This window comes from Macaca nemestrina, chromosome 1 (assembly GCF_043159975.1).
Source record: "Macaca nemestrina isolate mMacNem1 chromosome 1, mMacNem.hap1, whole genome shotgun sequence".
Classification (NCBI taxonomy): Eukaryota; Metazoa; Chordata; class Mammalia; order Primates; family Cercopithecidae; genus Macaca; species Macaca nemestrina.
Genome location: NC_092125.1, coordinates 125,106,583 through 125,129,827, shown reverse-complemented (window position 1 = coordinate 125,129,827; position 23,245 = coordinate 125,106,583). Strand labels below are relative to the sequence as shown.

At 38.4% G+C, this 23,245-nt stretch overlaps 2 protein-coding genes across 5 annotated transcripts in view; one reads left to right on the top strand and one right to left on the bottom strand.

The window, feature by feature from the left end:
* LOC105489244 (NBPF family member NBPF4-like) overlaps positions 1-17,593 on the bottom strand; it is a 48,698-nt gene extending 31,105 nt beyond the window's left edge. For 2 of the 3 annotated variants that reach the window (XM_071068624.1, XM_071068684.1), the window contains exons 1-2: positions 17,501-17,593; positions 7,512-9,101 (exon numbers count right to left, since the gene is read on the bottom strand). The gene's annotated coding sequence lies outside the window, so the exon portion shown is untranslated. Of the gene's footprint in view, positions 1-7,511; positions 9,102-14,179; positions 14,228-17,500 lie in introns of those variants that run through there. The other variant, XM_071068648.1, reaches the window with a different exon arrangement.
* Positions 17,594-17,767: 174 nt separating this feature from the next.
* The window catches only part of LOC105489245 (mitochondrial adenyl nucleotide antiporter SLC25A24-like), a 69,842-nt gene continuing 64,364 nt past the window's right edge, over positions 17,768-23,245 (top strand). For both annotated transcript variants that reach the window (XM_071068949.1, XM_071068919.1), the window contains exon 1: positions 17,768-17,950. In XM_071068949.1, coding sequence (XP_070925050.1) covers positions 17,768-17,950 — 183 coding nt within the window. The remainder of the gene's footprint in view (positions 17,951-23,245) is intronic.

Genomic DNA, 23,245 nt, shown 5'->3' with positions numbered 1-23,245 from the left:
AAGATCTATCCACTGAAAATTATAAAACATTGTTAAAGAAATTGAAGGTACAAATAAATGGAAAGATATCCCATGTTTATGGTATGGAAGAATAAATATCATTAAAATATCAAAATTCCAATAGCATTTTTCACAGAAATAGAAAAAAAAAAAAACCTCTAAATTTGTATGGTGTAGTATATGCAAATCAATGTGATACAGAATGAAAGATGAAAACCACATGATCACCTCAGTAGATCCAGAGAAAGCAGTGGACAAACCTCAACATTCTTTCATGAGAAAAACTCTCAACAAATAAGGTATATACTACACCAAACTTATACCCCAGGGATAAATTCCACTTGGTTAAGACATATATTCTTTTTGATGTGTTGTTGAATTTGGGTTGATAGTATTTTATTGAGGAATTTTGCATCTATGTTCATCAGAGATATTGACCTGTAGTTTTCTTTTCTTCTGGTGTCTTTGGCTTTTTGCTATCAGAGTGATGCTGGCTTCATATTTGTTATTGGTCTGTTCAGGCTTTCTATTATTTCTTGATTGAATCTGTATAGGTTGTATGTGTCTAGGAATTTATCCATTTTCTATAGATTATCCAATTTGTTGCTATATAGTTGTTTATAATAGTTCCTTATGATACTTTTTATTTATGACGCATCTGCTGAAATACCTCCACATCATTTCTGATGTTATTTATTTGACTCTTCTCTTTTTTTCTTAGTCTAGTGAAAAGTTTGTCAATTTTATTTTTTCAAAAAATTAACTCAGTTTTGTCAATTTTACTAGTTTTTCTTTCTTTGGTTGATTTGTTCCTGCTTTGATTTTTATTATTTCCTTCCTTTTGCTAACTGTATTTCATTATTTTCCTAGTTATTTACGGTATAATGTTAGGTTACTTATTAGAGACCCTCTTTCTTAATGTGGGTTTCCTTTTCTTTCTCTTTCTTTCTTTCTTTTCTTTTCTTTCTTTCTTTCTCTCTCTTTCTTCTCTTTCTCTCCCCCCTTCCCTCCCCTCCCATCCTTCCCGTCCTTCCTTCCTTCCCTCCCTCCCTCCCTCCCTCCCTCCCTCCCTCCCTCCCTCCCTCCCTCCCTCCCTCCCTCCCTCCCTCCCTCCCTTCCTTCCTTCCTTCCTTCCTTCCTTCCTTCCTTCCTTCCTTCCTTCCTTCCTTCCTTCTTTCCTTCACAGGATCTCACTCCATTGCACAGGCTGGAGTGCAGTGGCATGATCTTGGCTCACTGCAACTTCTGCTTCCTTGGTTCAAGAAATTCTCTTGCCTCAGCCTCCTTGAGTAGCTGGGATTACACATGTGTGCCACCATGCTGGGCTAATTTTTGTACATTTTGGGTAGAGATGGGGTTTCACCATGTTGGTCAGGGTGGTCTTGAACTCCTGACCTCAAGTGATCTGCCTACCTTGGCCTCCCCAAAGTGCTGGGATTACATGCATGAGTCATTGTGCCCAGCCAATGTAGGCATTTATCATCATAAACTTGCCTCTTAGAGCTGCTTTTGCTGTTTCCAAAGGTTATATTATGTTTGTTTTCATTTTTGTTTGTCTCAAGATATTTTTAAATTTCCCTTTAGATTTGTTCTTTGACCCATCAGCTGTTCAAAAGCATGTTATTTAATTTCCACTTATATGTGAAATTTTCCAGTTTTCCTTCTGTAGATTTTTAGTTTCATACTATTGTGGTCCAGAAAAATACTTGATGTGATTTCAATCATCATAAATGTGTTTATGATCTACTTTTCATTAATGTTTTAATTGATGTATAGTAGTTGTACATGTTTTGGGAGTATGTGTGATAATTTGATAATTGTATATAATGTGTAATGACCAAATTAGGGTAATTAGGATATCTATCACCTCAAACTTTTATATTTTCTTTGTGTTACACACATTTCAATTCTTTTCTTATAGCTATTTTAAAAAATATACAATAAATTATTGTTAACAGTAGTCTCCCTACTGCACTATTGAACACTAGAACTTATTTCTTCAACCTAACTGTATGGCACAGCATAACCTAACCTAATGTACCCATTAACCAACTTCTACCCTCTCCCCACTCTCATTCCCAGCCTCTGATACACACTAATTTTTATATATGGAATGACACGTGAATCTGATTTTTACTTATTTTTATATGCACATAGATGTCATGTCCATTTGTTTAAAAGAAAATCCTCTACCATTTGTTGAAAGTTTATACATTTTTAAATATTTTTCTTTTTCATGTTTGTCAAATATCTTTTTCTCCATATATGCATTGGTTTATATTTGGACTGTGTATTTTGTTCCTATTTTACTAATTTTTTTTCTTTTCTTTTTTTAAGACACAGTCTCATTCTGTCACTCAGGCTGGAGTGAAGTGGTGTGATCTCCACTTCCTGGGTTCAAGTGATTCTCATGCGTCAGCCTCCCCAGTAGCTGGGATTACAGGAGTGTATCACCATGCCTGGCTTTTTGCACTTTTAATAGAGATGAGGTTTCGTCATGTTGCCCAGGCTGGTCTCGAACTCCTGAGTTCAGGCAATCCACATAGAGGGATTGCCTCAGCCTCCCAAAGTACTAGGACTACAGGCGTGAGATCATATCCCAGTACCATTCTGTTTTGATTACTATAACTTTATAATAATTCTTCAAATCAGGTAGAGCTAGTCCTCCAAGTTTGTTCTTCATTTTACTAGCATTTTGATTATGCTAGTTCATATTAATTTTGGAGTCAGCTGATCACTTTCTACCAAAGATGCTCACTGAGATTTTGAGCGGAATTGCATTGAATTTATAGATCAAATTGGGGAAAATTTACATTTCAACAATATTAAGTCTCTTGACCCACGAACAAAGAATTTCTCTCTAGTTTTTAGGTATTCATTATGTTCTCTGTGAAACATTTTGTAATTTTCAGTCAGATTTATCACTATGTATTTTATACATTTGACACTATTGGAAGTGGTATTGCTTTTTACATTTCAATTGTGCATTGGAATTACATAAAATAGAATTGATTTTTGTATATTGATCTTGTATCCTGCTAGAAACAAATGCTTTTCAAATTGAAGTTACATTTGGCAGTGACAACATCTTTGCAGGCGGGGGAGGGGGGGTCCTGCGTATTTACCAGGCGAAAAGAATCATTTTCATTTTACTTGGAGCTTTATCATCAGCCCAAGGAAGAGGAATGTCCCAATCTATATTAAGTTTTGAGGCTGGGCAGAATGTGTACCTTGTGGACCAATGCATGTGAAATGTTCTGTTATGTTCATCAATAGGTTTTCCTTAAGAGTGCTCATGCAGTTGATGAGACTTCCCATGTGCCTGTCTGTTTCTGCAATGTTATCCCTTTTTTAAAATTTAGTATTCAATAATTTATCCCAGCATTATGTAGTATCAGGGACTTTGTGATGGTCTTCAATGATATATCTATCAAGTTATCATGAGTTTGTACTGGATCCTGACTATTCTTATTTCTGGTGTGATCTATTATAAAATGAGACCAAGGCCGGGCGCGGTGGCTCAAGCCTGTAATCCCAGTACTTTGGGAGGCCGAGGCGGGTGGATCACGAAGTCAGGAGATCGAGACCATCCTGGCTAACATGGTGAAACCCCGTCTCTACTAAAAATACAAAAAACTAGCCGGGCGTGGTGGCGGGCGCCTGTAGTCCCAGCTACTCGGAGGCTGAGGCAGGAGAATGGCGTAAACCCGGGAGGCGGAGCTTGCAGTGAGCCGAGATCGCGCCACTGCACTCCAGCCTGGGCGACAGAGCGAGACTCCGTCTCAAAAAAAAAAAAATAATAAAATAATAAAATAAAATAAAATGAGACCAAAAGCTTTAAAATAACTAATAATGTTGGGCTGAGGGGATTTCTTTGTGGGATACTCAGCCTTAGGAGACAGTAGATCGTATTACACATCTGAAGTAGGAGCCCACTTACTTCGGTATGTGAGCATCAGGACCCTGATTCTGCAGTCCCCTGCTGTATCAGCTTCATTCCCTCAAGGGAGAATGAATGGCCTTCAGTTTGTTATGTCACAGTTGACATGCGTAGCACATTTGAGTACCTCTTTAGTTATTGACCTAGGTTTATATCCAATCATGTCAAGTTTGCTCACCTGGGTGACTCACAAGGTCACGTTCCCAGTGGGTCAGTTGACTGTGTCACAAAAAACAAAAGCATTCATTTGTCATTATGTATCTCTCCTACAGTTCAAACTTGATAGGCTGAAACATGGCTCACAAACAGCTTTAAAGGTGGTTTCTTAAATGTTTGTCTGTGGTTTACTAAAGTCTAGTTACTTAAATGAATTTATCTTATACTCCAGTTTTTTATTTCTCAATGTTCTGCCTCTATGACAGAACCCAAGAGCCAGTACAAACATAGATTTAATTCCACTGATTTATAATCAATCAACAGTTTGTATATTACATATGAATCTGTACACTGGGTTGTCAGCCTTCTTCCTTCTTTTACCTGTTTCCTGTTGGATGTTCAGATGATATGGGCTGAAGGTGTTGGCTCAAGCTTGTGATTCCAGTACTTTGGGAGGCTGAGGTGGGAGGATCACTGGAGTTCAGGAGTTTAAGACAAGCCTGGGCAACACAGTGAGACCTCATCTTTTTTTTTTTTTTAAAGAGGATGTAATGTTATTTGCCACTTTTATTAACATCCCTGGACTACAGTTCTAACATTTCTTTTTTTAGAAAGCGTATCTTATTATCATAAGATGTGCCTAAATCTTCATATTTGTGAGCATCATTAATATTATTAATAGTTAAAATCTATAATGGTCAATTCTTTGGTTAGGTCAGAGACTAAAATCTGAAAATTAGAAATTCACTATTTCTTTCAGATGTGTGTGTGCTATTGTGCTAATCCCTCACCTCTCTCAGAAAAGTCATTGTAGGCCCAAGCCAATAAGTAGATAGTCTGTGAAAGAATGAATGCAGATCCTAGAATAAATATGTAGTGCCCACTGAGTGGAGGAAAATTTTGCAAAAGTTGTTTTTCTACAACTGTGCAATGTTCCTCTAAGCCAGTTCACCTGCTGCTTCAAGGCCCCAAATAATTTTTTCATCATCTTATGGCCATTGTCATAAACTTCATTCTGCCCCTGCCTATGTCACCTACCATGCAATCTGTTTCACTGCATGGCCCTAGAGGCACACACATTTTTTCCAGTTTTAAGTGTATTAAGGTTCTCCTGTTTCTGCAAGATAATGGAAGTTAGTGGTTCTCTTTTTTGGTATTTAAGTCCATCATTAGGGTCAGTTGGGAAATATGTTTTCTCCAGAAGCTGTTAGATGCTGTTCAGTGCAATACTTTTTCACTTCTTACACTATAATTAATCCCATCTATGCATTATAGTTCCTAAAATCACTTTCTGAGAAGGCCCTTGATCACTTTTTTAAAATCGACAGCCCACCCAGCAGCATTATCATATCTTTTCTAATCATTAGAAGGAACATCCTCATGCTCCTTCTGCTGATGTTCCTACTAACAACGTGTAATCTGTGAAATGAAACAGAGGGAGGAGACCCATGCCCCTCTGTGACACTCAACTACGACAGTTGGCAGCTGGGCACTCTCTGCAGAAGATTCTCCTGAGGTTGTTTGATCAGAATCCTTGGGAGGTTGAAAGCCCAGCCCTATCAGAACCACCATCACAAGGCCAGGTGTGGTGGCTCACGCTGTAATCCCAGCACTGTGGGAGGCCAAGGAGGGAAGACTGCCTGAGCCCAGGAGTTCGAGACCAGCCTGGGCAACATGGCAAGACACTATCTCAAAAAAAAAAAAAAAAAGAAAGAAAAAAAAAAAAACCCCACCATTTGTTATCATCTCCCTTTTACCAGAATAAGCCTGTGGGTGTTGGCTATTGGTTTTCTCACAACCCAACCCAGGCTGAGCTGGGCACAGATACCCAGTGTAACCAGCACAGAGCTTTACTCACAAGGGCTCAGGAAATGCATTTGCTGAGCTCAACAAATTGACAATCCAAGTTATCTCGATAAGCAGAGATTTTGTAGTTTAGAGAATTGAATACGGTAAGCAGAGGAACAAAACAGAATGTCATTTTAGTTTGTTTCTAAGAGTACAAAAATCATAATCATCAACCTCTTGGGAATCCCAAGGCAGAATTTTATTCCCAGATCCCCCAACATCCTCACTACATACATGGAAGTTGCTTTACTCCTTTCTACCTTAGTTATTTGACCTATAATTAGAGGATAAAGTACAACATTCTAAAAACCTGGTAATACAGCAGATATATAATTTTATTTTTGATGTGGGTGAGAGTCTTGAAATCTGGAAAGCATTTAAGTTATTAAAAGACAGATCATCGGCCGGGCGTGGTGGCTCAAGCCTGTAATCCCAGCACTTTGGGAGGCCGAGTCGGGTGGATCACGAGGTCAGGAGATCGAGACCATCCTGGCTAACACGGTGAAACCCCGTCTCTACTAAAAAATACAAAAAATCTAGCCGGGCAAGGTGGCGGGCGCCTGTAGTCCCAGCTACTCGGGAGGCTGAGGCAGGAGAATGGCGTAAACCTGGGAGGCGGAGCTTGCAGTGAGCTGAGATCCGGCCACTGCACTCCAGCCTGGGCTACGGAGCGAGACTCCGTCCCCAAAATAAATAAATAAATAAATAAATAAATAAATAAATAAATAAATAAAAGACAGATCATCATCATCACTCGCCATCAGAGAAATGCAAATCAAAACTACAATGAGATACCATCTCACACCAGTTAGAATGGCAATCATTAAAAAAAATCAGGAAACAACAGGTGCTAGAGAGGATATGGAGAAATAGGTACACTTTTACACTGTTGGTGGGATTGTAAACTAGTTCAACCATTGTGGAAAACAGTGTGGTGATTCCTCAAGGATCTAGAACTAGAAATACCATTTGACCCAGCCATCCCATTACTGGGGATATACCCAAAGGATTATAAGTCATGTTGCTATAAAGACACATGCACACATATGTTTATTGTGGCACTATTTACAACAGCAAAGACTTGGAATCAACCCAAATGTCCATCAGTGGCAGACTGGATTAAGAAAATGTGGCACATATACACCATGGAATACTATGCAGCCATAAAAAAGGATGAGTTCGTGTCCTTTGTAGGGACATGGATGCAGCTTGACACCATCATTCTCAGCAAACTATCTCAAGAACGGAAAACCACATACTGCATGTTCTCAGTCATAGGTGGGAATTGAACAATGAGATCACTTGGACACAGGAAGGGGAGCATCACACACTGGGTCCTATTGTGGGGAGGGGGTAGGGGGGAGAGATAGCATTAGGAGACATACCTAATATAAATGATGAGTTAATGGGTGCAGCACACCATCATGGCACATGTATATATATGTAACAAACTTGCACGTTGTGCACATGTACCCTAGAACTTAAAGTATAATTAAAAAAAAAAAAAAAGACAGATCATCACTGATCATTATGGCAAGGACAAATTTAGAAGACTTATTAAACTTACCTCTGTGGGGAGGGGCCAAGATGGCCGACTAGAAGCAGCTCTGGTCTGCAGCTGTTGGTGAGAGGAAGGAGGAAGGTGGCTGATTTCTGCATTTCCAACTGAGTTGGAAACTGATACCCAGTTCATCTCATTGGGACTGACTAGATGGTTGGCATGACCCACAGAGAGCGAGAAGAAGCAGGGTATTGCTTCACCCAGGAACTGCACAGGGCAGGGGGACCTCCCTCTCCAGCCAAGGGAAGTGGTAAGGGACAGTGCTACCCACCAAGGGTACTAAGCTTTTCCCACAGATTTTTGCAATCCGCAGATCAGGAGATGCCCTCAGGAGCCTATCTCAGCAGGGCCTCAAACACAAAACTGGGTCTCAAACACAATACTGGGCAGACCAGTGACAGCTGCTTTTGTTGGCAGCTGTTTGGGCAGGTGCTGAGCTGCAGGCGTTTTTGTTTTTGTTTTTGTTTTTTTGAGATGGAGTTTCGCTCTGTTGCCCAGGCTGGAGTGCAGTGGTGCAATCTTGGCTCACTGCAAGTCTGCCTCCCTGGTTCACATCATTCTCCTGCCTCAGTCTCCTGAATAGCTGGGACTACAGGTGCCCGCCACCACGCCTGGCTAATTTTTGTATTTTTAGTGGAGACGGGGTTTCACCTTGTTAGCCAGGATGGTCTGGATCTCCTGACCTTGTGATCCACCGGCCTCGGCCTCCCAAAGTGCTTTGATTACACGCATGAATCAGGGCGCTCAGCCGAGGAGTTTTTACATACTCCCGCAGCACCCAGAACTCCAGTGAGGTAGGAGAAATGTCCACTTCAGTGGAAAGGGGGCTGTAGCCAGGGAGTCAAGTGGTCTCGCTCAGACGGTCCCAATTCCACGGAGCCCCACAGGCTAAAATCCACTGGCTTGAAATCCTTGCTGACGTCAGAGCAGTCTGGAGTCCGCCTGTGACAACTCATTTCCCAGGGGAGGCGCGACCATCATTACTGAGGCTTTAGTTGGAGGTTTTTCCCTGACAGTGCTAAGGAGACTAGGAGATTTGGATTCGGCGGAACTCCCCCATAACACAGCAAAGTGGCTGTTGCAGATCATGGCCAGACTGCTTCCTATGTGGGACCCGAAGCCATCCCTCCTCACCAGGCAGGGGATCCCTGCAGGAATTCCAGCAGCTACAGTCAGGGGTTTACAGACAGAACTCTTATCTCCCTGGGACAGAGCACCTGGTGGGAGGGGCAGCCATGGTCTCAGGTTCAGCAGACTTAATCTTTCCTGCCTACTGGTTCTGAAGAGACCACCTGATCCCCATGAGGGCTACTCCTCCAGTACAGCACACCAGCTCTGCTAAGACACAGTCAGTCTGCCTCCCTAAGCAGGTCCTCGATCCAATCCTGTGCTTCTTGACTGGGTTAGACCTCCCATCAGGGGTCTCCAGATACCTCATGCAGGAGAGTTCTGGCTGACATCAATCAGGTCGATGCCACTCTGGGAAGAAGCTTCTGGAGGAAGGAGCAGACAGCAATCTTTGCTGTTCTGCAGCCTCCACTGGTGATACCCAGGTGAACAGGGTCTGGAGTGGACCCCCAGCAAACTGCAGCAGACCTGCAGAAGAGAGGCCTGTTAGAACATAAACAAACAGAAAGTAACAACAACAACCACAACATCAACACAAAAGACCCCACAAAAACCACATCCAAAGGTCAACAGCCTCAAAGATCACAGGTAGACAAAACCATGAAGATGAGGAAAAACCAATGCAAAAACACTGAAAATTTCAAAAGCCAGTTGGGTTGAGTTCCAAACGATCTCAACCCTTCTCCAGTAAGAGCACAGAACAGGGCTGAAGCTGAGACTGATTAACTGACAGAAGTAGGTTTCTGAAAGTGGGTAATAATTAATTTCACTGAGCCAAAGGATTATGTTCTAACCCAATACAAGAAGTTAAGAACCATGATAAAAGATTACAGGAGGTATTAACTAAAATAACCAGTATAGAAAGGAACATAAACGATCTGATGAAACTGAAAAACACAGCACAAGAACTTCATGATGCAAACACAAGTATCAGTAGCCAAAGCAACCAAGTGGAAGAGAAGATATCAGACCTTGAAGACTATCGTGCTGAAATAAGGCAGGCAGACAAAATTAGAGAATGAAGCATGAAAAGGAACAAGCAAAACCTATGAGAACTATGGGACTATGTAAAAAGACTGAAACTATGACTGGAGTACCGGAAACAGTTGGGGACAATGGAACCAAGTTGGAAAACACACTTCAGGATATCATCCAGGAGAACTTCCCCAACCTAGAAAGATAAGCCAATATTCAAACTCAGGAAATCCAGAGAACCCCAATAAGATACTCCACAAAAAGTTCTACCCCAAGGCACATAATTATCAGGTTCTCCAAGGTTGAAATGAAGGAAAAAGTGTTAAGGGCAGCCAGAGAGAAAGGCCAGGTCACGTACAAAGGGAAGCCCATCAGACTAACAGTGGACCTCTCAGCATAAACTTTACAAGCCAGATAAGACTGGGGGCCAATATTCAACATTCTTAAAGAAAAGAAATGCCAACCCAGAATTTCATATCAGACCAAACTAATCTTCATAAGCAAAGGAGAAATAAAATCTTTTTGAAACAAGAAAATGCTAAGGGATTTCATCACCACCAGGTCTGCCTTGCAAGATCTCCTGAAGGAAGCACTAAACATGGATAGGAAAATCACCTGCAAAAACACACTGAAGTACACAGACCAGTGACATGATGAAACAACTACATTGACAAGTCTGCAAAATTAACTAGCCAGTATCATGATGACAGGTTCAAATTCACACATAAAAACATTAACCTTAAATGTAAATGAGCTAAATGCCTCAATTAAAAGACACAGAATGGCAAGCTGAATACAAAGCCAAGAGCCATTCGGTATGCTGTATTTAAGAGACATATCTTATGTGCAAAGATGCACATAGACTCAAAGTTGAGGGATGGAGGAAAATTTACAAAGCAAATGGAAAGCAGAAAAAAAAAAAAAGACAGGGGTTGCAATCGTAGTTTCTGACAAAATAAACTTTAAACCAACGAAGGTCAAAAAAACAAAGAAGGGCATTACATAATGGTAAAGGGATCTATTCAACAGAAGAGCTAACTACCCGAAATATACATGTACCCAATACGGGAGCTCCTAGATTCATAAAACAAGTTCTTAAAAACCTACAAAGAGACTTACACCCCCACACAATAATAGTGGGAAACTTTAATACCCCACTGTCAATATTAGACAGATTGTCAAGACAGAAAATTTACAAACATATTCAAGATTTGAACTCAGCTCTAGACCAAGTGGACCTGATAGACATCTACAGAACTCTCCACCCCAAAACAACAGAATATACATTTTTTTGGTGTCACATGGCACTTAATCTAAAATTGATCACATAATTGGAAGTAAAACACTCCTCATCAAATGCAAAAAGAACTGAAATAATAACAGTCTCTCAGACCACAGTGCAATCAAATGAGAACTCAAGATTAAGAAGCCCACTCAAAACCACACGACTACACGGAAATTGAACAACCTGCTCCTGAATGACTCCTGCGTGTGTAATGAAATTAAATCAGAAATCAGGAAGTTCTTTGAAACCAATAGCAACAAAGAGACAATGTACCAGAATCTCTGGGGTGCAGCAAAAGCAGTGTTAAGAGAGAAATTTATAGCACTAAATGCCCCATCAAAAAGCTAGAAAGATCTCAAATCAACACCCTAACATTACAACTAAAAGAACTAGAGAACCAAGAGGAAACAAACCCCAGAGCTAGCAGAAGACAAGAAATAGCCAAGCTCAATGTGAAACTGAAGGAGATAGACATGAAAAACCCTTCAAAAAAATCAACAAATCCAGGAGCTGGATTTTGAAAATAAAAAAAAAAAAAGTCAATAAAATAGACCACTAGCAAGACTAATAAAGAAGAGAAGAGAGAAAATTCCAATAAACACAATCAGAAATGATACAGGGGATTCATGTGCCTCAGCCTCCCAAGTAGCTGGGACTACAGGCATGCACTACCATGCCTGGCTAATTTTTTACCCTGTTGACCAGGCTGGTCTCGAACTCCTGACCTCAAGTGATCTGCCTGCCCAGCCTCCCAAATTGCTGGGACTACAGGTGTGAGCCACCGTACCTGGCCTGTTTCATTAGTTTCTACTCCTATCTTTACTATTTTCATGCTCCTTTCTTTCTGTTTCCTGTTTAATCTCCTGGGTGTGAAGTTTAGGTCATGGGTTGGCAAACTTTGGCCTGAGGGCCCAATCTGACCTGCCACCTATTTCTGTAAATTGAATTTAATTTAACACAGACACTTCCATTTGTTTATGTATTATCTATGGCTACAAGGGCAGAATTGAGTAACTGCGAGAGATCACATGGTCTGCGGAGCCTAAAATATTCACTCTCTGGACAGTTACAGAAAAAGGTTGCTAATTCCTGGCTTAAATAATTGACTTTTTTTTTTCTTTTCTAGTATATTAATTTAAAGTTTTAATTTCCCTCTAAGTACTGCTTTCCCTACACTCAATAAATTTTGGTATGTACTGTTTTCATTTTGTTCATTTCAAAATGTCCAGTTTCCATCGTGATTTCTTTTTGACCCATCAGTTATGTAGCAATATCTTGCTTAATTTACAAACATTTGGGGAATTTTCCAATTATCTTCCTGATGGTGAACTCACGTTTTAATTGCACTGCCATCAGAATGTGCTCTGTATGATTTCTGTTCTTTGAAATAAATGGATTTTGAAGTTGTATTTTGTGTTCTATATATGTGTTCTATAAGATCAATTAGTTAAATGTGTTATCAAATGTTTTAGATTATTATTAATTTTTTTGTCTGCTTTTCTTACTGGCTACTGAAAAAGGTAAATCTCTAACCACGTTTATATCTCTAACCATGATTGCAGATTTCTCTATCACTCCTCTACATTTGCCACTTTAGCTTTATATATTTTGAAGCTGTATTATTATGTACACACAAATTTAGGATTGACCCTTTTATTATTATAAGATGTCCTTCCTTACTGCTTGTAATAAGAAAGAAAGTCACTGCTTCAAGTTATGGGAGGGCAAACAACGGGACAGCAAACAATGCAAGCAAAACAAAGAGAAGAAAAGTACACTGACATAAGAACTTCATTCACCCTGTTTTTTTCCTTAGATATTTAACAAATTTCAGCGTAGGTGAATAGGGTCCATGTTACTGCACATATGGTAACTATTTGAGAAAGAAAACAAAGATGTTATTAAACTGAGGAGACAGTAAATTGCACAGCCTCTCCTATGAAGTATTTTTGCCCAAATTGTTTTTTACTACAATCTGACCATGTCTTTAGAACTGTAGAAAATACAGGCGATGGAGGAACAAGTTAAATAATACCATTAAGAAACAATCAAACAAATCATGATTGTGGAATATTCTATAAGACAGTTGGGCTGGGTTCTTCAAAAAGTCATTGTTGTGGGAAAAACAGTATTGGTGGTGGACTGGTACCAGTCTTGATTAAGAGAATAAACATTATAAGGGCAATGGGTAAATTTATTTGGATATTAGTTTGAAAAAATCTGTAAATGGCATTTTTGGGGACAATTGGGAAAATTTGAATATAGAATAAGTATTGATGGTATAGAGGTTATTTATTTGTTTGTTTATTTATTCATTTATTTTTAAAGACACAGGACCTTGCTATGTTGCCCAGGCTGGCTTCAAACTCCTGAGCTCAAGTGATCCTCCTGCCTTAACATCTCAAGTAATAGAGAATTATTTTTAAATTTCTCAAATATCATCATGGCATTGTGGTTACGTAAGCTAATGTCCTTGTTTTTAGGATATGTCCAAGTACTTTATGGTTAAGTGTCATCATATCTGTAACTTACTTTCAAATGGCTCAGATAGACACACACACATTTATATACATGTTTAAGTAGAATGGAGAGAGACAAAATGTAATTACGGCAAAATGTTGCATTTTATAGGTGGTGAATATATAAATGTTCATTGTGCTATCCTTTCTAGAGTTTACAGTTTTCATAATAAGTTGGGAGAAAATCAATGGGCAAAGTAAATTCAACAGTAGAAAAAAGTAAGAAAGTTTCCAATTTCATTACAAAACTATAAAAACTGGAGGGGATGTTATTAGTTTCTGATTAAAAAAACAAAAAGATGCATACAGCAACAGAACATTTTCCAAGAAATTCCATGGCAAGTAATATTTTCTAAATTTTCAAGGGATCTTCTCTATATTTTAGAGGAGTTATTTAATTTCTTGTAGGGGTGGGCGGGAGGGGGAAACAGAATGTTTAGACTAAAACGAACAGTGAAAGACTTACTTTTCAATTGTCTTGATTTTACTCTATTTAGCTACATCAATTTTGGGAACATAATATAAAGATTAGAGAGAAAAATAGTAGGATAATATAAAGATTAGAGAGAAAAATACTAGCTATTGTAATTTGAGAATTTAAGGTAGCCAGGTACTGTGCAACAAGCCAAGCACATGGTATTTGGGTGAGCAAAAAGAGACTCTGCTGTTATAGAATTGATAGTCTAGTAGGGAAGATAGAAATTAATTAAAAATGTATACAAATATATAGTTATAAACTGCGATTAAAAGGGAAATGTCATGGATACCTTCTAGGGTTTCAGTTGCAGAAGCTATATGAATGGTGCAGTCATTCCCTGAAAAGTGAAACACAGAATGAGAAACATACACATATTTTTTGTTGTTTTTGAGTTTGAGACGTTCTTAAGACATGAGAGGTTGAATGAAGGTACCTGTGTATGTCTAGAGAATTTTTTAAATTGTAACTCCACAATAATCATAAGTAGATTTCACTATTAGTGGACAGACTTTGTTCCTAAAAGGAAGGAAAATTAAATAGTGATGATCATCAAATAGTTCCATGAGAGCCTCTGACTATAAACTATAATTAACTAGAGATTTTCCCTTGGGGATCCTTGTGCAATAATTTATTTAATTTTATTTTATTATCTGTTTTAGCATGTTTTAACTTAACATTTAAGAAAGCTAAAATATCAAATTAATTGGTCTTTTCCCTTCCTTTGCATTCTCTAGCCATGATATGAGCCCCACAGCTAAATATGATCAGCTTATTTTCTCAAATTTATAAAAGGAGTGGAGTGACAGGGTTTTCCAGAGGCGTGACTCCAAGTTCCTTAAAGTTTCTTATGTCAGTGTGTTGTAAACTGTGTGGTTTATGAATCAGCAAAACTGCTCTTGGGAATATTTTAGAAATGAAATCTTGAGACTGGGCGTGGTGGCTCACACCTGTAATCTCAGCACTTTGGAAGGCCGAGGTGGGTGGATTACCTGAGGTCAGGAGTTCGAGACCAGCCTGACCAACATGGAGAAACTCTGTCTCTACTAAAAATACAAAATTAAGCGGGTGGTGGCGCACGCCTGTAATCTCAGCTACTCAGGAGGCTGAGGCAGGAGAATCACTTGAACCCAGGAGGCAGAGGTTGCGGTGAGCCAAGATTGTGCCATTGCACTCCAGTCTGGGCAACAAGAGTGAAACTCCATCTCAAAAATAAAATATAGAAATGAAATTTTGAACAGTCATTATCTGGACACTTGTTTAGAAATATGAAAATGTCTTGGCTTTTTCCTTAATTTGCACAAGGTCTGTATGAAAAGATGCTATATCCATTTTCCCAAAAGGTAAACATACAAATTAGACTTAAATATTGAATTTTAAGTAAACCAGAAATACAGTTTATTAATTTCTTGGTGAATTAAAATCTGCAATATTCATAAAATCTATTTATATTTTTCCAAATGTTAATGATAACAGTCAGAGAAATTTGCATTTAAGTGAATTAAAATGCAATTTATAATACAGAATATAACCTGATTATATAATTAACCTAGTATAATTTCATATTAAAGAGTTAGAATATTTTGAAGCTTTTCTGAATTCTCTACTTTGTATTTTAAAAGCTAATATTTTAGTGCTTTATGTGCATTTTAAATTTATTTTTATTTTTTCACCTCTTCTTGCCATATGTGTATATTTAAAATATTTGAAAGTACTAATAGAAAACTCAAGCATTGAAAACTATAATTCACAGCAAAACAGTCGAGTTGGGGCTCCTTTTCCTTCTCTAAAATAAACAAAACAAAATAGAAAGCCCTAAATACAATTTCATGGCATCAGAATACCTCAGTCTCCTACCAGTGTTGTGAATGGAATAATTACAAGAAAGTCACCAATGTAACCAAAGTAATTCAGAAAAATGTGTGAGCTCTTATACTTAAATTTGTGTTTAAAAAGACTGGGTTTTTCTTTTTTTCTCTATGTACTTTATATTTTACTTTCAAGCTCCGATCTACTAGAATAAAGAAAGGCTGACTGGAACTTCCCTTTACAGTCTTAAACTTATATGAATAGTATTCTTCTCCATCCCTCCTTTTTTTGCCTCTATCTTTTCAATTTATGTTGAAAGAGACCAGGCCAAAGATATTTTAAGATGTCTATGTATAGCTACATTATAAAGATTAGATGCGTTTTTAAAATTGTGATTTAATAAATTTAACTATAATGATATAATTTATAATATACCAAACAACCAGTAATACATTAGATCAGTCAATTTTTCCAGTTTTTCAGGGCACAGAATTTTCTGCCATTTTATAAATTAAAGATTTTGATTACTTTAATATTTGGGGTTGTATCATACTTCTCAAGGTTATTAAAATGTAGTTAAAATCTGCTCTCACTGTAAAGTGTTAAAATTCAGAAGAATATTTGATATAATCTTTTTCCCTCTTGTTAAATGCCACGTTTGAATTTGCTGTGACATTAGAGAAATTCAACTTTCTCAGGTTGGGATAGGGTACTTAATAAACTATTAATGATGGAATTAAGTTGTTACATTTTCTAAAAATTGAAATGAATATAAACGCACAATTAACATAAATTTGAGTAACTAAAGTCAATTTTCAGACAGATTATCCGTTTTTTTCTTAATAGGATTAATAGAAAGATATGAAACATATATAATCAACTCATACAGTTTACATAAATGTGACTAATATAAAGCACATCTTGATAAATTAGTATGTTATCATGACTCATAATTAACAAGCAATTAGAAATTAAATTTGTTTATTTGAACTTCTATTCTAAAATATAGAGGAAAAATAAATGGGAACTGGATCCCTTAATAGCCCTATAGATAATAAAACTCAGAGATTGATTTAAAAGAAATGCATACCAAAGATACTTTGAATGCTTCAGATCTACTTGAAAGTATTTTGCTATTTACTTTTTCTCTCTATTTTAGAACAAAATTTATGAATAGAAATGTGGCATACAAATTGGAACTGTTATGATGTGTGTTTCATATTTCTGGATTTGGAGAAATGTTCTAGTTTAATCGTATGTATCTTACCTTTATTATTTATTTTTATCTTTCGTTTATTAATAGAGATAGAAGTATTTCTGCACACAACCCAATTAACTGGAAAAAGGTCACATAAAAACATGAAAAGTCTAATCCCACTATGGCCAAAATAGGTTTGCCAACATGGGCTCGGCAGGCAAGGAGGGAAGAGAGAGACAGGGATAGGGCAGAGGCTCCTCAGGAGGCCTTTCCTCTTTAGACCTCTTTTGCGGGGTCCCCGGGGTCCTGACCTCTAGGTGCAGGTCCTCCTGGGAGGAAGGGTGGCACCAGAGTACTGGACGCTGGCATAAGAGCGCGTCTGAGCGGCTCACTCCTGGCCACATCTCCCACGGCGGCAGTGACTTCCGGCAGGCACTGAGTCTGCATCGCGAGAATCTCACACCCGCGAGTGCCCTTTCGAGCCTGCTGGGGAACGCGCTCCCTTTCCCCAAACGTCCCTCGGCTCCCCTGTCGACCACCCGTCCAAGGGCCCTGGGTACCCAACGCGACCACGTCTGGCTACTCAACTCATGTCTGGCACCTCACCTCACACCTGGCGCCTCAGATGTCGCGTGGCGCCTCGGCCAGAGGTCCCACAAGGTGGCGCCGCCTCTCCGTGGCCCCGAGAGCCCGCAGGCGCGGGTGGCTGGGCCCGCGTGGGCTCCGAACTGCAGCGGCTCCGCCAGACAGTTGCAGAAGCTGGTTGACTGCCGGGACCCCGTGCTTTGCGCAGCCAGGCGTCGAGGAGGCGGCGGCGAGTGCCGCGGTGCGGGCGGGGTGGCCTAGTGGTCCCCGCAGCCTCTGGACCCAACCATGCTGCTCTGGATACAGGGCTTCGTGCTGGAGGCGGTGGCTTGCCAGGATGACGAAGACTACTTACGCTACGGGATCCTTTTCGAAGACCTGGACCGCAATGGGGACGGCGTGGTGGACATCACTGAGCTCCAGGAGGGGCTGAGAAACTGGAGCTCCGCGTTTGACCCGAACTCCGAGGAGGTGAGACCGGAAGGTGGCACGGGCAGCCTGGGGAGACGTTGGGCAGAAGGTGAAGCAAACCCTGCCCTTTCCAGAGCTGCTGTCAAAGGCCTTTGGAGTAAGGGTGGGGTTCTCCTCTGTGAGCCTCGTCATGCAGAATAATGCGACCCGGCGAAACATGTTCTGGGTCTTCTTAAAATAGCCCCTTTCCGGCCAGGCGCGGTGTCTCACGCCTGTAATCCCAGTGTCTTCTTAAAATAGCCACTTTCCGGCCAGGCGCGGTGTCTCACGCCTGTAATCCCAGCATTTTGGGAGGCCCAGGCGGGTGTATCGCCTGAGATCAGGAGTTCGAAACCAGCCTGGCCAATATGTTGAAACCCCGTCTCTACTAAACAAATACAAAAATTAGCCGGGCGTGGTGGCGCGCACCCCTAATCCCAGCTACTCCGGAGGCTGAGGCAGGGGACTCGCTTTAACCCGGAAGGCGGAAGTTGCAGTGAGCTGAGATCACGCCATTGCGAGATTCCGTCTCAAAATCAAAAAAAAAAAAAAAAAAAAAAAGAAAAGAAAAGAAAAAGAAAAAAAGCCACTTTCCTTGGTGACAAAGACCTCCAGGGTTTTTTTTTTGCGGAGATGCGGTTTTTGGTGACTCGTTCAACATTTATGGAACCAGCACACAGCGTCAGGGGCCATGTTAGCCTTTGTGCAGAAGTAAAGTACCATCTCTTTTCTTAGGGGTTTCTCTGCCCAGCGCAGTGTGCTTCAGGGTCGTCTCCAAACGATAGGCACAGATAAGAGCCCCAGAGCTATTCTCTTTCTGACATCCACACCAAGGTCTAGGGGAAGTCAGACCTTGATCCATGGGTTTACACTTCAGCTGATTGTTTTAGAACCTCACGTAAATTAGGAATACCTTCCTTTCTAGGCCAGTCTTGACTTGATTATTTTTAAACTATTTACATGGAAGTTTCAGGATATCAAGAAAAAAAATTATTTTATTTCTTCTCTTTCATTGGTTAGCAGTCTTCACATGTAACTCCTGTTGAATTTTACGAGTTATGTCTGAAGACTGTAAAGCTTTTTTATCGGTGAGTGAGTGTGTGTTTTTTTTTTTTTTTTTTGGTTGTTGCTAGAAGTCCAAACCATCTGGACTCCTCTTTAGTGATGCTGGGCATCTTTTCATGTGCTTAGTAGCCATGAAAAGAAGTTTGTATACTTCTTTGGAGAAATGTCCAAGTTCTTTGCTCATTTTCAAATTAGGTTATTTTTTGTTGTTGTTGTTGTTGTTGAGTTTTAGGAGTTTTCTATATAGTTTGTGTATGAACCCCTTATTATATATATGATTTGCAAATGATTACTTCCATTTTATGAGTCTCCTTTTTACTTTTGATGCACAAAGTTTTAAATTTTCATGAAGTCTAATTTGTCATATTTTGGTTGCCTGTACCTTTGATGTCATATCTAAGAAATCAATGCCAAATTCATTGTCGAGAAGCTTTTGCCCTATGTTGTCTTCTCTAAAATTTTTATAATTTTAAGAATTGCATATAGGCCATAGATCCATTTTGAATTAATTTTTAATAGGGTCCAGTGTCATTCTTTTGCATGCGGATATTCAGTTTTCCCAGTTCCATTTGTTGAAAAAACTATCCTTTCCCTATTGAATGGTCTTTGCACTGTTGTCAAAAATTATTTGACCACATATGCATGAGTTCATTTCTTGGCTCTCTATTCTATTCCATTGGTGCATATGTCTGTCTTTATGTCAGTAGCACACTATTTTAATCACTCTTGTTTTGTAGTAAGTTTTGAAATCAAAAAGTGAGTCCTCCTGGTTTGTTCTTCTTTTTCAGAATTGTTTTGGCTATTTGGGGTCCCTTGAGATTCCATGTGGATTTTAGTATGGGTTTTTCTACTTCTGCAAATTCATCATTGGGATTTCGGTAGGGATTGCACTGAATCTGTGAATTGTTTGGGGTAGTATAGATATCTTAACAATATTAAGTCTTCCAGCACATGAACGTGGGACATCTTTCCATTTATTTACGTTTTCTTTAATTTGATTCAGAAATGTGTTATAGTTTTCATTGCATAAGTCTTCTACATTCTTGGTTACGTTAATTCCTAAGTGCTTTATTCTTTTGATGCTTTAATGGCGTCGTTTCTTTAATTTCCTTTTTGGATTAAACGTTGTTACGGTATAGGTATAGAAATGCAACTGATATTTTTGTGTTGACTTTGCATGTTGCCACTTTGCTGAATTTGTTTATTCTAACAATTTGTGTGTGTGTGTGTGTGTGGTGGGGGGATGGAGTCTTTAGGATTTTCTACATATAAAGTCATATAATCTGAAAAAGGGATAATTTTACTTCTTACTTTCCAAATTGGATGCCATTTATTTCTTTTTCTAACCTAATTGCTCTGACTAGAACTTCCAGTACTATGTTGAATGAAGTGGTGAAAGTGGGCATACTTGCCTATTTCTAATCTTAGAGAAAAGCTTTTAGCCTTTCACTATTGTGTATGATGTTCATTGTAGGTTTTTCACATACGATTTTTATCATATTGAGGATAGTTTTCTTGTATTCCTAGTTTGTTGAGTGCTTTTATCATGAAAGGATATTGACTTTTGTCAAATGCTTTTACTTCATCAATTGCAATGTTTGTGTTTTTTGCCATCATTCTGTTAATGTTATGTATTACACTGATTGATTTTTTAAAATTCCTCCTTGTATTCCAGGAATAAATATCACTTGAGGATGGTGTATAACCTTTTTAATCTAATAAATTCAGTTTGTTATCATTTTTTTGGAGGATTCTTGTATCAGTGTTCATGAGAGATACTGGTCTGTAATTTTATTTTCTTGTAGTGTCTTTGTATGGCTTTGGTATTGGGGGTAATGCTGGCCTCATAGGATGAATCAGATTTTAAAACTTTATTTGGAAATACTTGAGAAGTAGTGGGGTTAGTTTTTAAATGGTAGAATTTAGCAGCGAGGCCATCACATCCTTGGCTTTTTTGTTTTGTTTTGTTTTTAATTGGGAGATTCTTGATTACTGATTCAACCTCCTCATTAGTTATAGACCTATTCAGATTTTCTATTTCTTCATAATTTAGTATTGGTAGGTTTTGTGTTTCTAGGAATTTTCTATTTCATCTCGGGTATCCAATTTGCTGGCATGTAGTACATAGTACTTTCTTATAATCCTTTTTATATCCGTAGAATCAGTAGTTATGTCCCCACTTTCATTTCTGATGTTAGTAATTTGAGTCTTGTTTCTTTCTTTTTTCTTAGTCCATCCACCTAAAGGTTTGCCAATTTTGTTGATCGTTTTGAAGAACTAACTTGTGATTTCATTGTTTTTCTCTATTATATTTCTTTTCTCATTTCCTCTATATCTGTTCTAATCTTTATTTTTTCTGCCTGCTAGTTTTGGATTTAATTTGCTCTTTTTTTTAGTTCCTTAAGTTGTAAAGTTAGGTTGCTGATTTGAGATCGTTCTTCTTCTTTTTCTTTTTTTTTTTTTAGTGTAAACATTTATCTCTGTAAACTTCTTAGTACAACTTTTTGCCATATCTCGTAAGTTTTGGTGTCTTGTACTTTTGATTTCATTTGTCTAAAGATACATTGTAATTTTCCTTGTTATTTTTTTCTTTGACACATTAGTTTTTCAAGAGTGTGTTATTTAATTTCTATCCATTAATGAATTTTCCAGTTTTCATTTTGTCATTGATTTCCGGTTTCATTCCACTGTGGTAAGAGAAGATACTTGGCATGATTTCAGTCTTTTAAAATTTATTAAGACTTGTTTTGTGACCCAGAGTATGATCTTTTCTGGAGAGTGTCCTGTGTGTCCCTGAGAAGAGCGTGTACTTTTTTTCCTGTTGCATAGTATATTCTGTATAAGCCTGTTAGATCTAGATGGTTTATTGTGTTGTTCAAATTCTCTGTTTCCTTACTTATCTTCTGTTTGGTTATTCTATTCATTATTCAATGTGGGGTATTCTTCAACTAATATTGTAGAACTATTTCTCCCTTCTATTCTGCCAATTTTTGCTTCATATGTTTTGATGACCTGTTATATGCAAAAAAAATTTGTAATTATTGTATCTTCTTGATGTATTGAAGCTTTTATTATCTCATAATTTTTTTTTTAGTTTAAAGTCTGTTTTATCTCATATTAATATAGCTATGGCTGGTCTCTTCTGGTTACCATTTGTATGGAATATCTTTTTCATTCTTTTACTTTCAATGTATTTGTGTCTTTGGGTCTTAAGTGAATTTCTTATATAGAGCAGATAGTTCGATTATGTTTTCTCATTTTTCTGCTAATCTCTATCTTTTGATTGGAGAGTTTAATCCACTTAGGTTTAAAGTAATTAGTGATGCATCAGAAGGAAAGTGGTGGATAGTGGTGTGACCTCGGTTCACTGCAACCTCCACCTCGCAGATTCAAGTGATTCTCCTGCCTCTGCCTCCGGAGTAGCTGGGATGACAGGCGTGTGCCACCACACCAGGTAACTTTTGTCTTTTTAGTAGAGACAGGGTTTCACAATGTTGGTCAGGCTGGTCTTGCACTCCTTACCTCAAGTGATCTGCCTGCTTCAGCCTCCCAAAGTGCTAGGATTATAGGCATGAGCAACCATGACTGGCCTTTCATTTATTTCCGCGTTGATTTTTAATATTTCCTTTTGTTTTTGCTAACTTTGCACTTAGTTTGTTCTTTTTCTACTTCCTTTAGGTGTAACATTAGGTTAATTATTTGAGATGTTTCTTCTTTTTTTATCTAGGAATTTATTGCTGTAAATTTTACTTTAGAACTGCTTTTGTTGTATCCCACAAGTTTTGGTATATTGTATTTCCATTTTAGTTTGTTTCAAGATATTTTAAAAATTTTCCTTTTAATTTCTTCATTGACTCATTTGTTGTTCAGGGCATGTTGTTTAATTTCTGTGTATCTGTGAATTTTCCAAAATTCCTGTTCCTATTTATTTCTGGTTTCATGGCATTGTGGTCAAAAGAGATTCGATACTATTTCAGTCTTCTTTCATTTGCTGAGGCTTGTTTTGTGCCCTAACATGATCTGTCTTGGAAAATGTTCTGTGTGCCCTTGAGAAGAATGTGTATTCTGTTTTTGTTGGATGAAAGGTTTCATATTTGTCTGTTAGGTTCATTTGGTTGAAAATGTTGGTCAAGTCCAATCTTTCCTTACTAATTTTCTGTCTAGATGAGATATCCATTGTTGAAACTGGGATATTGAAGCTCCTGAGTATTACCATATTGCAATCTATCTCTCCCTCCAGATCCTATAATT